Genomic DNA, 22,493 nt, shown 5'->3' with positions numbered 1-22,493 from the left:
TATTTACCTAATTGAGATATTGGTGAATTGTAAATACTTAGAAAATGTTCTTAAGGGTGCACAAGTGTTGCTTTCTTATAAATGAAAACATTGTTTGCTTAAAATATTTCTAAGCTTCCTGTCAACCAAATTTTTGAGTGGTTTGCATTAAAAAGCAACAACATGAAATTCAACGCAACAACAGTCAATCAACAAACCACAGCAAAATAAGCATCAGCCAATAAATGAATGAATGAATGAATGAATGTATGTATGTATTAGTATGGCAAACACACCAGGTAGAACAGCTAAAGTGACCAAACTGAGGCTATTGTTCTTTGGTCACATTATGGGAAGATGACTCACTGGAAAAGACAATAATGCTAGGAAACATTGATGGTAGCAGGAAAAGAGGAAGACCCAACATGAGATGGATTGACTATACAGGCTGAGTATCCCTTATCCGGACTGCTTGGGACCAGAAGTGGTCTGTATTTCGGATCTTTCCGTATTTTAGAATATTTTGAAATTTTTGCATGTACATCATGAGATATCTTGGGGATGAGACCCAAGTCTAAACACGAAATTCATTTATGTTTTAGATATGTTTTATGTATACTTTATATACATAGCCTGAATGTATTTTAAACAATATTTTTAATGATTTTTTGTACACTGAACCATCAGTGGCACTGCTGAGGGCCTGTGAGTAATGCCTGCATACCATCTCAAAAGGTCCGGTTTTCGGATCAGTCCGGATATTGGATGTCCAGATAAGGGATACTCAGCCGGTATAAAGGAAGCCACAGCCCTCAGTCTGAAAGACCTAAGCAAGGCTGTTAACGATAGCATGTTTTAGAGGTCATTAATTCATAGGGTTTCCCTAAGTCAGAAGCTACTTGACGGCATTTACACACACGCAAAACAGCACCTAATGATACAAACAGCAAAATCAAGTGAGTCTGAAATGCCAGCAAGACAAAACAGTAAGGACTAGCTGTTGTTGCCTAAATTCCTGGGAGAGCAGCAGCTTCTTCACCTGAGGCTAGATCTGTTAAAGAAGGAGATGCTAGTCAAATCTCTAGGGGTAAGGGTTGTACAGGGAAGGCACTACTGCAGAGAATGCCCTGCCTTTAGTAGCCACCATCTTTTTTCAAAAGATGGGAGTATGTCAAACAGAGTGTCTGATGATTACCTTAATCTAAATCAAAGCAAACAAGCACCTGTTTCGGGGTGTGTACAGTAGAGATGCCCAAGATGTCATTTTCAGTAGGAACGAAGTACTGTATTTTACAAAAAACATTTTTATCTCTGAGCAAACAATTTTTTTTGGCTTTTTTCATGAAAGCAACAGACTCAGAATGTTACAGCCGTTTCAAGGAAGCATTTACTCACTTTGAAATATGCACACCAATACGTTTGCTTGGTTTAGGCGCTTAGCTTTTTAAAAAATTAAATAGCAATTACACCTATTCTCTGTTAAAGTGACCCTTCTGTGTATCATGTTCTGCTGCTCCTATAGCTTTAGCTCAAGGTTATGCGTGGACATTAATTTCTTTGTATAGATAAATATACAGTCCTGACATTAAAGTTTTAAACGATTTGCATTTTAGTAATTCTTTTGCGTTCTTTTGTTTTTTGTTCCAGATGCTCTTTGCAGCCTGACTCAGAACCACCAATGATTGTTTATATCTCCAATTCTTTCAAGCAGCAGAGGGAAAACCTAAATACAAGAATGAAGAGATAAAAAAACCTCACTCAGCAGAAATGCATGATTGAAACTGCAGCACGGATTCCTACTACCGGACAAGGGTATTGTCCCTTTCACTAATGTTGCTGTAGTACCGATGGATTGTAGCACAGATGCCAGCATGGAACTGCGAAGAGCCTCTAGTCCTCACAAGATGAACAAGAGCGATATGGATGCAGACAAGTCCGTGTTGCACAGCTGCTGCATATGCGGCAAAAGTTTTCCTTTCCAGAGCTCCCTGTCACAGCACATGAGGAAACACACAGGGGAGAAACCGTACAAGTGCCCTTACTGCGACCACAGAGCTTCTCAAAAGGGCAATTTGAAGATACACATCCGGAGTCACAGGACAGGCACTATTAGTCAGGGCCACGAGGCGGAGGCGGGAGGAGAGGCGCAACTGGGAGAGATGCGAGTCTCAGAAGGTCTCGACGGTTGCACCAGCCCTACCAAAAGCACCTCTGCCTGCAACAAGATCTTGAATGGTGCAGCTCCGACGGAAGGTGGCAAGATCTTGCTTCGGAGCAGCAGGAAAGAGACGGTGGCAGAAGCACCCTCTGGGGAAGATGTTAAGCTGTGTCCTGCCCAGTGCACCTTCTGCAAAAACAAATTTGAAGGGAAGAAAGAATTGGAACAGCACATTCATCAGATCCACAAACCTTTCAAATGTAAGCTGTGCAATTATATGACGTTGAGAGAGGAAACGCTGTTAAACCACATCGAGAGAGACCACATTACCACTCAGATCCCAAACGGGGAAACTTGTGCTGAGAACGGCAAGAGTGAGTCAAGTGGAGGGGAGTTTCCTTGCGAAGTCTGTGGACAGGCCTTTACTCAGACTTGGTTCCTCAAAGCTCACATGAAAAAGCATAGAGGGTCATTTGACCATGGGTGCCATATATGTGGCAGAAGGTTTAAAGAACCCTGGTTCCTCAAAAACCACATGAAATCACACGGCCCCAAGTCCGGGAGCAAAAACAAGCCAAAAAACGATTTGGAGCCGATAGCCACTATTAATGACGTTGTTCAGGAGGAAACCATTGTGACTGGCTTGACTCTGTATGAAATTTGCACCAAGTGTGGAAACTTGTTTACAAATATGGAAAGCCTAAAAGCACATAATTCTGTACACTGCAGGTCTTCTAGAGCCCGTAGTGAACACAGAGCGGAGAGTCTAGTTGATGGAGATTTTGACCCAACTATAGCGAAGCAGTTTTTCTTCCAATACCTGAAATTGCAGCCATCTGCAGAGGTAGATGGTTTTGCAGGGGGGCGGTCAGGAAAAAGAGTTGCTGAGCTGGATCCGGTTAATAGCTACCAGGCTTGGCACTTGGCTACCAAAGGAAAAGTCGCAGAGCCTTCCGAATATGTGAAGTATTTGGGATGGGATGAAGTCCTGGCAGATGCTGACGTCACTTATGACAAGGATAAAAGGGAATATATTCTTGTCAGTCAGGAGAAGCGCAAACTAGAGCATGACTCGCCCAGCTCTTCAGCCAATCCGAAAAAGAAAAACTGTAGCAGTGGGCGTTCCGAGAAAAGCAACAGTTCGCAGTCAGGGGACAACTCTCTCCTAGGTCAAGACGACCTAGAGTATAGACCTTCTTCACGTCAGAGCCGACGGGTATCCCAGAACAAGTCCACCGAGTGTTTTGAGTGTGGCAAGATCTTCCGCACTTACCACCAAATGGTGCTTCATTCCCGCGTGCACAGGAAGGAGCGCAGAAGCTGCACTGAAGGCAGGGCTGTAATTCGGCAAGACCGGTATGGATCAAACAGCGAGGACGGAGACTCTGGTTCAGTAAGTGGTCCAAGCACACCCAGTTCAGCTTCTGCCCCGGAAGATTCGGTCACCTCTGGCTTGGGGGAAGAGGGGCCCGAGGATAGTTCGGAGGAAGGAGCAAACGAGCCATCACCATGTAAGTGCCTAAAACAATTCCACATCTTTTGATATTACATATTTTGTTGTTGTTGAAGCTAAACCAGTTGGCAGGTCTCTTCGATTACCTTTGATAATAAACAGTGATGATGAAAAGAAAAATCTTAAAATAAATGAAATGCCTTTAAAAAATACATTAGGTAAGAAGAAACGGGAATTATATAATGCATATGCTGTGTAATTTATGTTAAAGAAGAGTTGAGAAGGCTCTTAATAATTCTTAGACAGAAATTGAACAAAGTAGCATTTAGAGTATCTTAACAAGTCAACATAAGAATAGATGTTATTTAGCATGATTACATAATGGATAACCATATAAATTTAGTCAAAAGTGCATAATTCGTGTGCAAGAATCCCCCCTTCTTCTTAAGATAGAGAATTATTAAAGGGGAGTGCAGAAGAGACAAGGAGAGGGTAGTATCGACGTATATGTTCACCCAGTAAAAAATATGAGCTGTTATGCTAGTTTAGGTGGGTGGTGTTATATGTATTGTGCATTTCCCGCTCTGAAGGAAGGGCATCTTGATCTTTGGGTGTTTCTTGCCCATTGCTGGGGTAGGCAGGACTAAACTAACAACTTCCTGTCTCCTGGCGAGGAGCACCTCCCCTTCCAGTTCTTCTCCTGCCTTCGCTGGGGTGAGAGCGTTGCAGCTATAGCTGCTGCCTAGGTCTAGTGAAATTAGGTTAGAATAGATCATTTTCCTTACCTTGTCGTATCCAATCGCTTTTTAAATTTAAGCTCCCTGCTCTGCCGACTATCAGCTGAGCTGCGGGAAAACAGCTAAGCCATGGGAAAGAGGCGGCAAACGAAATGGCTACTGGAGAAGCTGCATCGGAGGACATCGAGCTCCTTTCCGATGCAGATCAAGAATTGGCTTTAAAATTGGATCCCGCCGTTAGCCGTCCTGGCGGACTATCGGAGAGGGAAACTGGAAAGTCACCGCCGCCATCTACTTCGGCTGGAAAATCGCTGAAGAAAAACAAGTCTAATGGCGGGGAAAAAGGCAGAAGCCACAAGCGCCAGCTTAAGCAGAGTTCCACTTTGACCTCTAAGGTCCCCGCCGGATCCTCTGCTGTGCCTTGGATGTGGAGCCCAGGGTACCTACAGAGGGTAAAGTAACCCCCCTTCTGAGGAAGGGGGATCCCCCAAGAACCCCACGTGTGAACAGGTATATAATATGATAGAGGGCTCCATGGAAAGACATTTTCAGAGGCTCCAATCTCTTATCCTACCCTTCCAGCAGGGTTACCCTCCTCAAAGACTCCCTCAGCCACTTCCTCAATGGTTTTCATATAGTTGGACATCTTCCCCTGGGTCCTCAGCCACGCTCTTTGGCGTGTTGAGTGCGGCTTTCCGAACTTGGTTTGGAGCCCCTGCTCTTGAACGTGCTCGCGCTGGCAGCCGGGCTGCGGAGCCAGCACGCCTGAGAGCAGGCGTGCTGTCTCTCCCCCCACCCCGCCGTGGAGAATGGCCGGGTCTCCCTTTCCCTTGCCCTCAATGGTTGGGAGGCTAAAGCCTCCCCTCCCCTCTAGCCGCGCGATTGCTGGGCGGGCAGCTCGGCGGTTCCTGCCCCCCCGCCTATCAGCTGTTGGGCGGGGCAGGCTTCCTTTGGTAGACCTGGCCTCCAGCTGAGTCCTATTGGGAGGCCATGTCTACCCACTGGCTTTCTTGGCGTTAGACTTGGACTCCGAGGAGGGGGAAAAGTCCCCCTTCAGAGGCCAGGTCTACCAATTGGCTTCTATGGGCCTCCGGAGGCCAGGTCTACTGCCGAGAAAGCCAATGGGTAGACCTGGCCTCCCAATGGGACTCAGCCGGAGGCCAGGTCTACCAGTAGGCTTTTATGGCGGTAGACCAGGCCTCCAGACGAGGACTCCGGACGGGGAAATGGCAGGGACTTACAATTTAATTTTTATCAATAAATAAGATCACTATTAAGTATGATATCAAGTTTTATTCAGTGTACCTATAGTTTAATTAAGACTTAAAACTTTAATTAAAGTTTATTAAGTTAATAAACAGTGTACCTACCTATATAGTTTAAGAAATTTGGCTCTCAAAAGAAATCTCAATCGTTATACTGTTGATATTTGGCTCTTTTGACTAATGAGTTTGCCGACCCCTGCCCTATGGGTAAGGCCATGGTCGGCTGAGTCCAGGTCCAAGACCATGTTAATGGGTCATCCATACAAGGGTGGAAAGTTATTGGAGAGAGACTAGATAGGATACTCTCCCAAATTAAGGATAAAATAAGGCGATCCTTAAATCCCATAAAAAGGAACCCCGTCCTGGCCAATACTCTCAGTCCTTTCGATCCTATCATACCTTATCCAGGTTCAGACAGGATCAGAGACATCCACACTGGGCTCCTCAGAGAGGGTCCTTTCGACGTTTCAACAGATTCAACCTCCTCACAACCACAATCCTTTAGGGCGGAAAAACCTGACAAATTCTTCAAAGGAAATAAGCAGTGACGCCAGGGATCCAGTGGGGTGGGGAAGATTACAACTTCTCCTTTCACAGTGGCACCACTCCCAGACAGATGCCTGGGTACCACAACTAATTCAGCAGGGATGTCTAATAAAATTTCATCACAAGCCTCCAGATTGCTTTGTCGCATCGCCATGCTACCCGCAGTGCTGTAAAACATCAGAGAACGATGGAAGCCATTTCTCACTTGATCCGGATCGGGGCCATAGAGGAAGTACCTATTCAGGAACGTCTCCAGGGAGTTTACTCCATATTTTTCACAGTCCCCGAAAGAATGGGGACTGGAGGGCTATCCTGGATCTCAAATTTCTCAATTGATTCATCCAGGCCAAACATTTTCGCATGGAGACACTGCGAACCATCATAGAGGCACTGCGTCCGAACTTCATGACATCCATAGATCTCACAGAGGCTTACATGCATATCCCCATCCATCAGTCCCACCAGCGCCTTCTGAGAGTCAACTATATGAACCTTCATTTACAGTTCAGGGCACTACCATTTGGGTTGACATCTGCCCCCTGAGTTTTTTCTCCAAAGTGATGGTAGCTATTGTGGCAATGTTAAGGAAGGAAGGAATCCAAGTACATCCCTACCTAGACGACCTACTCATATGCGCCACCTCATACAACCTGGCACTTCAGCACTCCACTCGAGTCATCATGGCACTCAAAACGCACGGCTATCTTATTATCAAAGCCAAAAGCTTGCTAAGCCCGTCACAGAGGATCCTATATCTGGGAGTGGTCATAGATTCCACCACCAATTCAGTTATTTTCCTCCCAACAGACAAGGCCCACAAAATTGCAGCGGTGGCCAAGTCCATGGTAAAGTCGTCACGACATCAACTGATGGCTCTGACAAGGCTCCTAGGCCTCATGGTATCCTGCCTAGGCCTGATTCCTTGGGCTCACTTCCACTCCCAACCACTTCAAGCAGCACTGCGTCCATTCCCGCTGTTCCTCACACACAAGATAGACAACACTCTGTCCCTCAGTCCGGTGGCCAGGACGAGCCTCTTATGGTGGACCGAAGTCAACAGTCTAACAGTCGGACAACCGTATCTACACAAACAGCCGGTCCAGGTGTTTACAGGCGCCAGCCTTGAGGGATGGGGAGCCACGGTGGCAGACTCTTTGGCTCAGGGCGTATGGAGCCAGTCAGAAACAACTCTCCACATCAATCTCCTTGAACTCAGGGCAGTACGTCTAGCCCTCATCAAATTCCACGACCTTGTCAGAAACAAACACGTGGTAATCAGGACAGACAATGTGACGACCAAGGCCCACATCAACAAGCAGAGTGGGTCTCGCTCCTCTCGCCTGCACCAGGAGTCATCGGCCATCATGATCTGGGCAGAAAAACACCTTTTGTCTCTCAGGGCAGAACATGTACGGGGAATTCACAACATTCAGGCAGATTGGTTAAGCCGTCAGACCCTCTAGGAAGGGGAATGGATGCTGAATACACAAGTCTTTCAAGCCATCACCAGCTGGTTTGGAACGCCCACAGTGGATCTGTTCGCCTCAGTCCAGAATCGTCAGGTGGATAGGTTCTTCTCCCGGTTCTACCATCTGAAAGCAGAGCAAGTGGATGCTCTTCTGACTCAGTGGCCTCTGGGTCTCCTATATGCCTTTCCACCACTGCCTATCCTTCCGAAGGTCATCAGGAAGATAAGGGCGGAGAGAGCGGAAGTCTTCTTGATAGCTCCCAATTGGCCACACCGGCCGTGGTTTCCGGCACTCATGGGGCTCTCCACCAGGGCACCTTGGCAGATTCCAACATCCTCGGCTTTCCTTCTACAGGGACCAGTGATTCATCCAGATCCAGGATGGTTTCAATTGACCGCTTGGATGTGGAAAGGGCGAGGCTCTTAGCCCTTGGTCTTTCCGTGGAGGTGGTGGGGACCATCCTTAAAGCCAGAAGTCCTTCTACTACAAGGATATATCAATACACCTGGAAAGCCTTCTCCAGGTGGTGTCACTGGAAGACAATCAACCCTATATCTCCTAAGCTACCTCAGTTACTGGGCCTTTTACAGAACGGTGCACAGCAGGGCCTTAGAGCGGCAACCTTACGAAAGCAAGTGTCTGCTATTGGCTCAGTCTGTCTGGATATTGATAGGATTCCTCTGTCGTCGCATCCTCAGGTTAAGGCTTTTATTAAAGGAGTAGCTCAATCTACCCCTCCGGTAACTCACCGCTTCCCTACCTGGAGACTGAACACTGTACTTTCTGCTCTAACCAAAAGTCCCTTCGAACCTATGAAGGAAATTCCCTTACGATTCGTAAGGATGAAGACCTTATTTTTAGTTGCCATAACCTCAGCCAAGAGGGTTTTGGAATTGGGTGTCCTCTCTATTCACAAGGACTTATGTATCTTTCACAAAGATAAAGTCATTCTATGTACTGATCCCTCGTTCACCCCCAAAGTGGGTTCCCGGTTTCATCAGTCTCAGGGGTTTCACCTCCCTTCCTTTTGTCCTAATCCTTCTACTCCCAGAGAGCGGAGTTGGCACACCTTGGACTTGCAAAGAGTTATTCATATTTATATAACTAGAACTGAATCCATTAGGAAAACGGAATTATGTTTATCTCAATTTCTGCACCCAACAAGGGACTTTGCATGTCCCAACTGTCTATCAGCATATCCATTAAACAATGCATCAGAGAAGCCTACCTAGCCAGTGGTCTCCAAGTTCCGAATGGGATCACAGCCCATTCACTATTAAGTATAGCCACATCGGCCGCATTTTTCAAACAAGCCTCTACTAAGAGATCTGTAAAGCAGCTACTTGGTCCAGCGTGACTACTTTCATTAGACATTATCGAATCAATACTATGGCATCCGCTGAAGCAGCATTCGGCAGACGTATTTTACAGCACGTGGTGGAAGATGATGAGGACTGAGTTCCCACCTGTTATATCATTGCTCTTGGAGATCCCAAAGATCAAGATGCCCTTCCTTCAGAGCGGGAAAGGTACATTGTTTACTCACTGAGAAGGTCCTTTCTGCTCTGAAGTAGAAGGGCATCTTGCCCACCTGGAGACGGCAAGATCATCTTATAAGGGTGGACTGAAGCACACCAAACTGGCCTATGGATTCAGTTGGCCTAATAATATTGTAGCAATACATATAGATTGGTTCTAAGTTTATCATTCAGTTGTTTGTACTCCTTGTTTGTGAGTGTTTTTCCCTGTCTCTTTAGCTTGCTGTAGAATAACTGGAAGGGGAGGTGTTCCTCGCCAGGAGACAGGAAGTTGTTAGTTTAGTCCTGCCTACCCCTAGCAATGGGCGAGAAACACCCAAAGATTAAGATGCCCTTCTACTTCAGAGCGGAAAGGACCTTCTCGGTGAGTAAACAATGTACCTTTTTCTTTTTTAGTTGTTTCTGTGTTATTTGTGTTACGTTTAATGTTGAAAATTAATAAAATCCATTAAAAACAAAAAACCATTAGGTGAGCCACAGCTTCAACCTCCCTAAAGTGAGGTTTTTATGGTACACGTCACATTCAAGATGCATATAAAATGTGGAGCCACATTGACACGGCCTGGTCTCATGCTGCTAGAGAGTGTATACGAATTTAATCAGTCACATGACAGGGCCAGTTCTACAAATCTTCCCCATCTGATTATTTCTGACCTTCGCAAAAAGACAAGGATTGGATGAGTTCTACATGGTTGATTATCTTACCCTTTAGTAACATGGAAGCAGCTCCCATCCTACTATTTGGGTATTTGTATATGCATGAGAAGAGCCCCGTGGCACAGAGAGGTAAGCTGCAGTACTGCAGTCAAAAGCTCTGCTCATGACCTGAGTTCGATCCCGATGGAAGTTGGTTACAGGTAGCTGGCTCAAGGTTGACTCAGCCTTCCATCTTTCCGAGGTCAGTAAAATGAGTACCCAGCTTGTTGGGGGTAAAGTGTAGACGACTGGGGAAGACAATGTCAAACCACCCCGTAAACATAGTCTGCCTGGTAAATGTCGGAATGTGGCATCACCCCATGGGTCAGTAATTTTGGATGGAAGGAGATAATTTTGTGGGGAGGGGTGAAGTGCAGGTGGGAACAGAAGTCAGTAAACTCTCCAACACACTGCTTTTGTGCTAAAAATAACCTGTGTTCTGCCCACCTGTGCATGTGTTCTATTGCACATATGCTTTAAAAAGTTAAAGGTAGTCCTCTGTGCAAGCACCAGGTCATTATTGACCCAAGAGGTGACGTCACATCCTGACGCTTACTAGGCAGACTTTGTGTATGGGGTGGTTTGCCATTGCCTTCCCCAGTCATCTGCATTTTACCCCCAGCAAGCTGGGTACTCATTTCAGAAATTTCAGAAGGATGGAAGGCTGAGTCAGCCTTGAGCCGGCTACCTGAAACCGACTTCCATCAGGATCGAACTCAGGGCGTGAGCAGAACTTTTGACTGCAGTACTGCAGTTTACCACTCTGCGCCACGGGGCTCGCTTATCATGCCGTACCATGGACATATTTTGAACTGTCCCATTTAAGTGGGTTTAGAATTGTTGACTTATTTGGCGTGTCAGTTTCTCTTTGGTAATACTTTGGTATTAGTTTATACACATTAGCGCTTGTGCTGGATGGCATTTTGTCCCGGTCTTGCTCTGACTTGCCCCATGCGATCTGTGTTTGCTTCAGCAATGGATGGCAGAGAGAGTTGCTGATCTAACCTTGAAGCACCCCAGACTGGCTAACCAGCTTCAATGAGAGATGTATCCATTCTTCTATTTCTTTTTGGTACGGTGCCTTTTAAAGTTGTGTTAGAAGAACTCCAAGTCTGTAATTAATCTCTCTGGATTACTGTAGTCCTCAGAGTCTGACTCTGGTTAAATGGAACAAATTATTCTCCAAACAGAAGCAGTGTAAATATTTGAAGGAACAGAGCTGCGAGTGCTTTTCGATCATTTTCTCCCTCTCTGTTTCTCTTTCTTTGTTTATAAGACTCATTCATATCCTAAGGAAAAAGAGAATTTCTTTCGTACAGTTTATTGGTGTTTTTTGTTGTTAGCAAAACAATGCCTTCCAACTATTCCCCCCCCCCCCCAGTTAGTTAGCTGATTTGAATTTTGAGGTTTTTGGCGTGCTGTCATAAGCATCGGGGAAGAAGTAATAAGTAGATTTCTGGGGAAAATTTAGGCAATTTGTTCTGCCTCTGTTTGCACAGAGGCAAAGCTAGTTTGGCTAACTAATAGGCACTTGCGTATGTAGTCAGTTGGCCCCTCCAGCCAGTTTCCCTTTGCCATTTGCATCGTGAGCGTGGTGTATTCACACTTTTAGTTGTATGTACAGACATATGTTACTGCACACATACTGTATACACACACTATACATATTCAAAATTATGTCATGTAGGAACTGGCTTTGTATCCCATCTTGTATCAAACTTGAAATGACTTAGTTTTCCTATATTCGCTAACATTGTAATACGGAGTTTACAGGGTTTTTTAAGGGCATTCTTCTCTAGGTATTATGGTGTTCTGGAAAGATAGATAATATATTTAGGGTAGTTTCTATCCCATTCCATATTTAGGATTTGGGGGAGGTAATGACCTTTTTTTAAAAAGCAAACATTGTTATCAGTATATCTAATTCTCAACAAGCGCAAATCTATGGATTGTTAAATCCGGGGACTAGAGCCATGAATACACAAGACAGATCTTTCTACAAACCTGGGGAAAGCCCCAGGTATGCAGAAAAATCTTCTGTCTTTAAAAAAGTAATGATTGGGGGTTTAAACTCTTCAAAATAATAAAAGCAGTGCATGTAGCTTTATGAAATGAATGCCCTCTGCAGTGGCCATTGTGGCCACCACAATAGTATTGCCCACCAAGTTTGTTTTCTGTCAGTAAAAAGCCAGAGAAGGCAGCAGAGCCCTTTCCAGGTCTGTTTTGGCCTTTGAGGGAGCACTCATTGGGGCCATGCCTGACAGCAACCACATCTGTGACTTGATACGAGATGACTTGAATGTAGTTTCCATGTGGAACCTGAGGATCTCCTGGAATTACAATTGATCTCCAGACTACAGAGATCAGTTCCCCTGGAGAAAAAGCCTGCTCTGGCAATGTGCAACTGAGCCCGTTTTTCTGGACAGAGGCTGCCATGAGGAGGGAAGGAAGCTGGATTCAGGGGGGCAGATAAAGGTAGGTTAACTGGTGGGTGTGAAGAAGGCAGCAGGAAAAAGCTTTTGGGGAAGGGAAAGAGGAAATAGTGGGGGAGGGGAAAATGAGATGCCCCTTGCAAGTCCCCTGCTTGCATGCCCTAAATGCTATATATCCTATAAAATAAGAAATATACTCCTTGATCGGGTCTTGTTTGAGTGGAGTTCTGGTAGAACACATCCTTTTTGACTTCTCTCATCTTCCGCAGCTGATCCTGAGGGACAGGGGCTGCCATCTGAGTGGAAAACCCACAAACATTAAGATCCCATCTTGTAATAACAGCAATGCTTTTGTGGAACAGCACCTTTGTGTCCAACCCCCTGATTTAGAATTGCAAACAAATATTGGGCAAACGTTTTGAGTAAAAATGGAAATTTACTACCTTTTTTGGAATAAAAGAACATAGATGAAAGAAATACTGTGGGCGAATTTACCAAGCATTCATACTCAACAGAGAGCTCTGTTTTGGAATATTGAGATTCCAGAAGTTATGTATGAAGTTAAATTCTACATTTACAGACCAAGGCTTGAGTGCTGTGAACGAACTCCATACCGCACACACTAGATAGCTTCTGTCATGGAGCATACTTCCTTTTCCATTTGTGCAGGATCAGTGGTTTTCAGTGAGCCCTTGCTCAGGCAGAAGTGCTAGCGGAATACGAAGTGTACCCTAGCAGTGGCTTTCTAGCATGTGTAGACCTGATTCGTAGGATCCAAATCAGTGAGAGAGACAGAGATTATAAATATAGTAAATAGGTTAAAGTGGTCACATAGCCTGGAAGGCTGGGTTGTCAGAGCACTACAGGGTTCCCCCCCCCATAGTATTTTATAGGGCACTCCTATGCAGAGTTACTCCAGTCTAAGCCCATTCAAATTTACATGGAGTAATTCTGCGTAAAAGTGTACTGTTAGTTTCTTCTTTCCCACTGAGACATATTTTACAGTGCAGTCCTTGACTTCAGTGGATTTAGAAGGGTCTGGGATTGCACCATTAACCTTGAATGGCCATGATTTATTCACTCGGCTATAATGTAAGGTCCAGGTTACCTATCTGGTAGCCTGTTGAACAGCAGTGCTGTCCCTATTTTTCCTCCTGTGTTTTGTAGCAATTTTTTAAATGTAAAATGTCACAGCAGTGTCAGGTTGGCCTATGTAGATAGTCAAAGTGCTATTGACCTGTCTCGGGAGTATTTTCTTTTAAAATGTGATCTCTTCGTTCTACATCCAGTTCAAAGAAACACTTTTTCTCCCCTCACGTGGTCAGCCTTTGCATTCATGCATAAATTGAAAATTGATGGGTCTTGTTTTTGGGGATGAGTAGGGAGTAGGGTTGGCAACCAGTAGATGATGGGTATAGGACATTGGCGGCCATTGGTGACGATGTGATGCCACATCTGGGAAAACCTTAAAGTGCCATTATGCCTTTCTAGGAAGCTCAAGAAACCCTGTGGTAAAAACACAGAGTTTCCAGTGATTCCTAGAGAGGACTGATGTAACTTCCGGGTTTCCCCAGAACTGATGTTACACTGTTGCCTGACAGCCATTTTTAAAAATAGTTTTCTCTCACTGCATCGCAGAATAGAAACAAAAGCTGGTGCTTGAGGGAAACCAAGTACTGCTTTTCACTTTGCAGGCAAAATAATAACTTTTGTTTTATTATTCTGCCTGTATAGGAAATGATGATAATTAAAAAATATAATAAAATGAACAGTTGTTTTATATGCTGGGAACCTTGCTGAATATGACTTACTTCTGACTAAATATCCAGTACTACCTTGCCCTATGGGGAATTGAATTACATGCAGTGTGGAACCCCATTTTGATTCCACTTTTGAAAACTTATAAAATGCAAGGAATGCATTTATGAACTGAATAACTGGGCCAAATGTTCTTCCTTATTATCCCTGCCATTTGAGGCATTTATTGATCTACATGCTGCTAAATTGGTGAAATAGAGACATGTGCAGATATAGATGTAGATACAGAAATTCAAGATAACTGTATATGAGAATGATGTGTGAGGATGAAAATGTCCATTGTTAGAAGTCTTGGGAAAAGCTTGAGTCATACCAGGAGTGATTGTTATTTTTTTCTACAGCTTCTAGCCTTGAAAGGAAAAAAAATGTAGAGATAAGATTTTTTTCGGGTTGCTTTTGAACAGCAGGTTGGCACTTATCTGCACCATGTTGTTTATGGAAGCTTATATTTACTAGCAGGACCTCTTAAATTCTCATTACAAAAAGGAAGAGATTCAAATATAATTTCCCCCAAACCAGTAGCAAAACCATAATGCGTATTTATCAATTTAAATTATTTCAGCTACAAAAGAGATTACCGTGTTTAATGTTCAAGCCTCTGTATCATAACAAGTCAGTCATTTTAATCATTGGTTGTTATGAAATCCTGGTAGAGCTGATTTTGCACGCAGGTAATTGCTTCTTGAGATTAAAAGAAAAAAAGTAAGGCTTCAGTTCACAGATGAATTCAGTGGAGATAAATTGGTCTAATTGGTTTGTTGACCAGGCTAAACTCTCTACTGAAGTATAAATTGTAAAATGGGGGATAAAACACTGTCATTGTCATTACCAATCCTATCAAAGGCCGATTCCTTTTTCACTTTTATTTTATCTTAAAAGATTGGGATTTGCAATTGTCTGCTGAGATTCTCTAATTAAAATGCTTTCCTGCTAGTGGAGTGGTTGACTTTGTCAGATGCAAAACCAACCTCCTGTCGTCAGAGCCATGAAAACATGAGATGCAGTGAACAGTGTTTTAAATCTATGCGGTTTATTCTTGCTGTATAGAAATGAAGGTTGAAATACAGTTGGGCACGACTCCCAGTGAGGCTAAACCATTTGAAACCACTTCATTTACTGTTGTTGTTTAGCTTGGGCCTGTGTTTGTTTGGTGTGGGGCGGGGGAGAAAGCGTACTGATGAACTTCCAGAACAAAATCTGGAATGAAGAAAACGATGTCACTGGTAACGTAATAGGTTTAAATATAAATCTCCTGATACAAATGGTTAAATTCTGGTATATGAGAGTCAGGATGAGATGGGGCATAGACTTTAATTAAGCGGGCATCTCCCTTAGGCTGGTGTTTGCCCCTTGGGCTTAATTGTGCAAGCAACTCATGATTACTTAAGTTGCCCAAGATGGGCCGACTAACGTACATTAACATGCTGAAGTAGATTGGATGACTTAAGGCCGAAGGCTCATCAGCGGTAGCTCTATGCAGACCAATGTGCATGTGTATATAGATTTGCCTTGAACACTGAAACCAATGGAAATGCCCTACTCGTTTGAAAGAGGCTTAAAGAAAGCTTACGTTCTTGTGTACTGTTGCAGTCTCGGCACTGAGCTGAAAATAACCTCTCGAAAATGTACATGTACGATCTGTGAACTGGAAAATCACAGAGAATGATTTTTTCAGGTTCTCTCATTCTCTGTTCCTCCAGGGTTTTCCTGCAGCTTGCCTATATTCTGAAGGCGATGCAAATTTTTGATGACTAATAATAAATAATGGATTTTTAAAAAGAAATTACATATTTAATCTGTTGAATGTGCATATCTTTTACAATTCGTGGTTTCATAAATGTTGTTGGTTTTTTGTAGGCTCAGTTTAAATAGGCTTTTCTTTCACATTCAAGTTAGTTATACCTCAGGTGGTAAAAAAATCAGATGTGAGGGCACCAGTATCACATTTCTTAGCAACAATAGAAGCCTGAATAATCATTTGTTTTTGTCCTCTCTGGGTAATATCAGTGTTAGCGTTTTGGTACTAGGCCAGGATATTCCGAAAATATCAATCAGTTTGACTTATTACATGGATCTCATTCCCCCTAGGGAATGGAAGACAGCGCACTGGAGCACACCTAGCACATCCCTGTGGTCACACAATGCCTGAATGATAAAGTTGGGCAAGTTGGTCTTTCAGGGGAGTTTGTCCCCTGTTATTGATCTTTTCACTTTTGAGGAGTTCCTCAGTTACTAAGGAAAAAAACATGTTCTTCTGGCACACAGGAATGCTTTCTGTCATCTGCATCTGGTTCATCAACTTCTTCATTTCTTAGACTCTGCTGATTTGGCTACGCTGATCCATGCTTGGGTAACCTTGTGGTTGGACTACTGTAATGTTCTGTATGTTGGTCTTCCCTTGAAGACAACCTGAAAACTGCAGCTGGTCCAGAATGTGGAGCATATTCACATGAACACACACATGAACATGTGAAGCTGCCTTATACTGTATCAGACCCTTGGTCCATCAAAGTCAGTATTGTCTACTCAGACCGGCAGCCGGCTCTCCAGGGTCTCAGGCAGGGGTCTTTCACATCACCTACTTGTCTAGTCCCTTTAACTGGAGATGCCGGGGATTGAACCTGGGACCTTCTGCATGCCAAGCAGATGCTCTACCACTGAGCTACGGCCTTCCCCATATATCCCCCCCCCATTTTGAAACAGCTATAATTGGCTGCCAAGTTTGTTTCTGAGTTCAAGGTACTGGTTGTGACCTTTAAAGCCCTTCATGGCCTGGGACCCACATATCTGAAGGACAGTCTCCTGCCATATGGATCACATGTATCAACTCTGGTCGTCAGGTTGCCACTTGCTGGCTGTTCCCCCACTCTGGTGGTGGGTCTGAACAAGGCTGGTCCTCCTCCACTGTGGCTGCCACATTGGGGAATGGGCTGTCCAAAGAGGTGAGGGGAGCCCATTCATTGGAGATCTTGCTATGTTTTAGACTATGGAAGGAGGGAGGGAGAGCACCCCTTCCCCAAATACCTAAGCAATGCTTAAGCATGCCTAAAAGAGAGGAACATGCCTAAGGAGAGCCAGGATGGTGTAGTGGATAAAGAGCGGTGGTTTGGAGCGGTGGAGTCTCATCTGGAGAATCGGGTTTGATTCCCCACTTCTCCATATGAGCGGCAGAGGCTAATCTGGTGAACTTGATTTGTTTCCCTGCTCCTCCACATGAAGCCAGCTGGGTGACTGGGCTAGTCACAGCTCTCTCAGCCTCACCTACCTCACAGGGTGTCTCTTGTGGGGAGGGGAAGAGAAGGTGATTGTAAGCCGGTTTGATTCTTCCTTCAGTGGTAGAGAAAGTTGGCATATAAAAACCAACTCTTCTTCTCCTTCTTCCTTTCTGTGGATTATGCTTGAGGATTTCATCAGAGGTGAAGGGCAGAGGTTGAGTCTGATGAAACAATTACTCTTTTATATTCACACTACAAATATTGGAAGATCCCTTCCCAGAAAGCAATGTCTTGTTAAAAAAGAAAACTACTAAGATAATATCAGAATTTCCATGACAGCTACATTTGAAGCTGCCTCAGCAGGTGCTAACAGCTGTTGCGTAGTATTATTACGCCCCCATTTAATATTTTCATTCTCAAATGAAAATTCTACACTGGGAAGTCATTAATCACTTCATTTACAAAAAACATTCCAGAGAAAATAAGACTTAACCCATTTTACCAAAATATTTTCAGCAGGGCGAGGTAGGAGAATTAACCAAGGAAGGATTAATAGCAAGTTGAAAACACACACTTATATATTTATATATTTATGTTTAATTGAATTCTCTAAATTGTTCAGATTTGGAGGCCAGAAACGGAATAGCAGATGCAGCAGCGGCAACAAGAATGCTTGTTAAGCTAGTTAACAAAGCAGCTTGAAACGTGGGATGATACCAACCAAATCATTCTGACCATCTTAATTAGTTTCTGCTCAGTGATACTATCATGCAGCCTTTAAAAAAAGGAATCAGTATACAATATGCTGTAGGAAGTGCTCCAGGTGGTGTTGCTTATGATAGCCAGTGTGGTGTCGTGGTTAAGACCGTTGGACTTTTTGGGTGCGGTGGAACACAGGCAGGATGGTGCTGCTGCAGTTGTCTTGTTTGTGGCTTCTTAAAGGCACCTGGTTGGCCACTGTGTGAACAGACTGCTGGACTTGATGGGCCTTGGTCTGATCCAGCAGGGCCTTTCTTATGTTCTTATGTTATGTTCTCTAATCTGGAGAACCGAGTTTGATTCCCCACTCCTTCACATGAGCGGCGGACTCTAATCTGGTCAACTGGGTTAGTTTCCCCACTCCTCCTGGGTGACCTTGGGCTAGTCACAGTTCTCTCAGAACTCTCTCAGCCCCACCTACCTCACAAGGTGTCTGTTGTTGGGAGAGGAAGGGAAAGAGATTGTAAACCGGTTTGATTCTCCTTAAAAGGTAGAGAAAAGTTGACACATAAAAACCAACTCTTCTTCTTCTTCTTCATTTATTTAGATATTTGAATACATGAAGCTGCCTTATACTGAATCAGATCCTTGGTCCTTCAAAGTCAGTACTGTCTACTCAGACCAGCAGCGGCTCTCCAGGATCTCAGGCAGAGGTCTTTCACATCACCTACTTGCCTAGTCCCTTTAACTGGAGATGCCGGGGACCTTCTGCATGCCAAATGGTGGCAAATTCTTGTGGAAGCAGATTGATGGCTTTGACGGCATTTTGTCCAGCAGTGCAGATGTCTCTTCTCTAGTTCTTCTTGTTCTCCTGTATCACAGAGTGATGCTTGATTAACAAATTGGGATAATGAGAGTTTTTGGACACAGAGAAAAAGGCTTTGACCCTCACAATGTCACGGCATTAATGACTGCACGCTGTCAGGGCGAAATGTTAACTTCGGAATATGTGATGCATATGCGCTTTAGTTAATTATTCAAATGTTTTGAATTGTTTATGCCCCTTCGATTCTTCTGCAAATATAAATTGAAATTAAAGAGGGAAAAAAGCAGGCTGAATACTGTCCAGAACATCTAAGCAAAGCTAAATCTCTGGCCTCTTGATCCTGATCCTTTCTACCTTTTGTTGTCCTTCAATCGTGTATCGGCCGTGGAAGTTCCAATTATAGTTAGAAGTTGGATGAAGTTAATGTCAGTCTTTCACTGTGGCTGTCCAACTAGAACTTGTTCATTGGGCAATGGATTTAAGGTAGGGTTGCCAGGTCCCCTCTCCAATAAGAGGTTTTTGGCGCGGGGCTGGGGTGACGATCTCGCGCATGACCCAATTACATCACTTTTGGGTTTACCCCAGAGGTACCGCATCGTGACGGGACACTTTAGCACTCAAACCCCCCAAATGCTAGTATTTTGGAAGTTTGAGTGCTAAAGCATCCCATTGTGATGTGGCACTTCCGGGGGTTAACCCAAAAGTGACGCAATCACGCCATGCATGGCTGCGCACATGTGCACTCCCCGCTCTGAGCCAGCCAATGGTGGACTCTATTCTGGAGAACCGGGTTTGATTCCCTACTCCTCCACATGAGCAGCGGAGGTTAATCTGGTGAACTGCATTTGTTTCCCCACTCCTACATATGAAGCCAGCTGGGTGACCTTGGGCTAGTCACAGTTCTCTCCAAGCTTTCTCAACCCCACCTACCTCACAGGTTATCTGTTGTGGGGAGGGGGAGGGAAGGTGATTGTAAGCCTGTTTAATTCTTCCTTAAGTGGTAGAGAAAGTCAGCATATAAAAACCAACTCTTCTTCTTCTTGCTCGCCAGTCCCAGCAACCTGGCAAACCTAATTTAAGGTCAAATTTCAATTACCCAATTTTGACTGTCAGATGTCAATTTTGGTACTCAAACTTCAGCATTCAAATTTCAGTTCCAGCAGTTTAGATCTGTCTGCGCCTGAAACTACTCTGCAGATTCCAAGAGCCTGTAAATGTCAAATGCATTTCAGCCCTTAACTTGTATATAAATTATATAAAGTGCACATAATCATTGTAATATAATACATCAGAGAAAATACTCAGGTCCTGTGACTGACTGTCTCAATAGAGAATAAAGATCACTCTTTTAATTACCCAAATTAATTGTGAACCCAGAAAAGAAAATATTAGCAGGATTAATCCTCAAGGACTTTCCAATCGCACAAAGCCTGAATGACTCAAGTATGAGGAATGAAGCCGAGCTGAAGTGAAGGCCCACTGTTTTGCATTAACACACAGGAACAATTATTCAGTGTTTGGCATCTGGCAGAGCCTCAGCTGTCAGTCAAGAAACCAGGATCAGCTTAGCAACTTGAAATATATTGTGGATTCATTGTATGTTAGGGTTATTTTTAATTCTTTTAAAACTATTTTTAATAGATGTTGGAAGGATACAATGATTAGTGGGATTGTACTGTGTTTCCTTGGATATAGATGCAAAGCTCTTGCTGTTCAGTTATGTACTTGTACTTCAATTCTTTATGTTGACCCATTAGAATGAAGTTCCACGTTTTCAGATTTTACTCTGGGCAGGGCTGGATGCACATACTGAAACATAGGGCGAAAATGCATGGTTGCTTTAGCCTCCTTTATTCCATATTTCAGCCAGGAGTCAGCCAGGATCGAATGCACGTGTTCGATCCTGGCTGAATCCTGGCTGAAATGGAATAAAGGAGGCTGAAGCAACCATGCGTTTTCGCCCATAGCTACATCTAAGTCAGAAGTTATCATCCGGTCAATGTCTGAGGCAAAGAGAGTGCAGCTGCTCCAGACAGTAGAACACATAGAAATTTAACATTCAGTCCTTTTGCTCCTCTGGATGGAGATGTGGTAATCCTTTCCATGGGGTATCAGCTTCGGGTTCTCAGTATGTATCTGTGACTATGAACCTCATATGTAAAAATATCTTCCCACATGTCATACATAGCCTGTCTAGAAAAAATTGGTTATGTGTCATCAGATTCCTCATCTTTTTTGTCATAAGCTACTTGGGTCATGAACAATTCATTTAACTTTAGTTGCCTTTTTATTTTAAGGCAGTGGTTCTCAGGCTGTGGGTCAGGACCCAAAGTGGTTTGCACCTCTCTTGCGGGTGAATTGCAAGGCCAGGAAGGAGGAGGTGGATGAGCTGAGAGAGGAGCCTCTGGAAAGCTTGATGGCAAGCATGACTTTGCTTCTGCGTTACGTGCAGTAATCTCGTTTGCGCATGTCAAGATGCTATAGAAAGGGTTTACTGGATAGTAGCAATGATGCGTGTGGAGTGTATTTGGTACCATCATGTTCACTGTGCAGTCCCGCATGGGTGCTGCGCATGTGGAGAGCGCAGAAGCTCCTAAAAATGTGTAAGGTGCTCCCTTCCCCTACCCCACCCCAGATGACCACTGGGTGAACAGCAGTTACAGGTAAGTGCAACACTGTTGTTTGTGAATGATTGAGAGGAGATAAGTATACAATAGAATCCATAGCTGATAATGAGATAGTTTTGCCAGTGTCATTATTTACCAAACAAAAATAGGAAGAGATATAATTATCATTGTGGGAGAAACCCCCCCCCCCTTGCTTACCTGGCCACTCGCCTGTAAGTCCGCACACTTGCAGTGCTGGTGCCTCCTCCTGCCTAGTTCATGTGGATGTGGTTGGGGGCCATCTGGGGGGATTAGCGGCGGTGGCAGCTCCCATTTCTTGCTCTTCCGACCAGCTGACTCACACAGCAGCATCTCCGACTCCGTTCCTCCTCCCTTTGTCTGCCTGCCTTTCTCACACTGTAGCAGGTGTCCTTTCCGCCTGTTTCAAAAATGGTGGCTGAGATCTCACAATGTAGCATTGCAAGACCCCAGTATTTATGTTAAAGAATTCTTTTTTTTTAATTTTTCTGCAATCCTGGTAGTGCCTTAAGTATTTAAGCCTTGTCTGTATCTGGCCCCATTCTCTAGGTATTTTGATTCATATGGGGGCTAGGTTTAGAATTAGATATATGATTACAGGGATTTTTTTAAGGCTGTGGTTTCTAATTTGGCCTGCTACTCCTTAAATTCAAGGACAGCTTTTTTTGGCCAGAAGTTTAAGTTGAAAGAGTAAGCATATTTTCACTACACGAAACATAAATCTGACTTTACTTAACTTGCTCTGTAGTATGAATGTAAAAGCTGCATTTGCCAGAATGTTTAACTCATATTAACAGTGTTCATTCATTTGGAACAAATAGCTTGAGAGAGCTCAGAAGAACTCTTTGATATTGTTTTAAAATGGCCTGTGCAACCCCCCAGTGAATACTGTTAGCAAAATTCTGTTGTTTCTCCTCCTGCCTTTTCCCCTAGCCCTTGAAAGTCCCCACTTTCCACCCATAATCTTGGGTCTCCAACAGATTGCTCTTGTTGCTACTGCTCCATTATTAGCTATAC

At 44.0% G+C, this 22,493-nt stretch overlaps 1 protein-coding gene across 1 annotated transcript in view; it reads left to right on the top strand.

Annotated features, from left to right (window-relative positions):
* The first annotated feature begins 1,796 nt into the window (after positions 1–1,796).
* ZNF516 (zinc finger protein 516) overlaps positions 1,797–22,493 on the top strand; it is an 83,982-nt gene continuing 63,285 nt past the window's right edge. The window contains exon 1 of the mRNA XM_056854555.1: positions 1,797–3,648. Coding sequence (XP_056710533.1) covers positions 1,827–3,648 — 1,822 coding nt within the window. The 5' untranslated portion in view covers positions 1,797–1,826. The remainder of the gene's footprint in view (positions 3,649–22,493) is intronic.

Source organism: Euleptes europaea, chromosome 8 (assembly GCF_029931775.1).
Source record: "Euleptes europaea isolate rEulEur1 chromosome 8, rEulEur1.hap1, whole genome shotgun sequence".
Lineage (NCBI taxonomy): Eukaryota > Metazoa > Chordata > Lepidosauria > Squamata > Sphaerodactylidae > Euleptes > Euleptes europaea.
The sequence above is the reverse complement of the archived record's forward strand: the minus strand, read 5'-3'. Positions and strand labels throughout refer to the sequence as shown.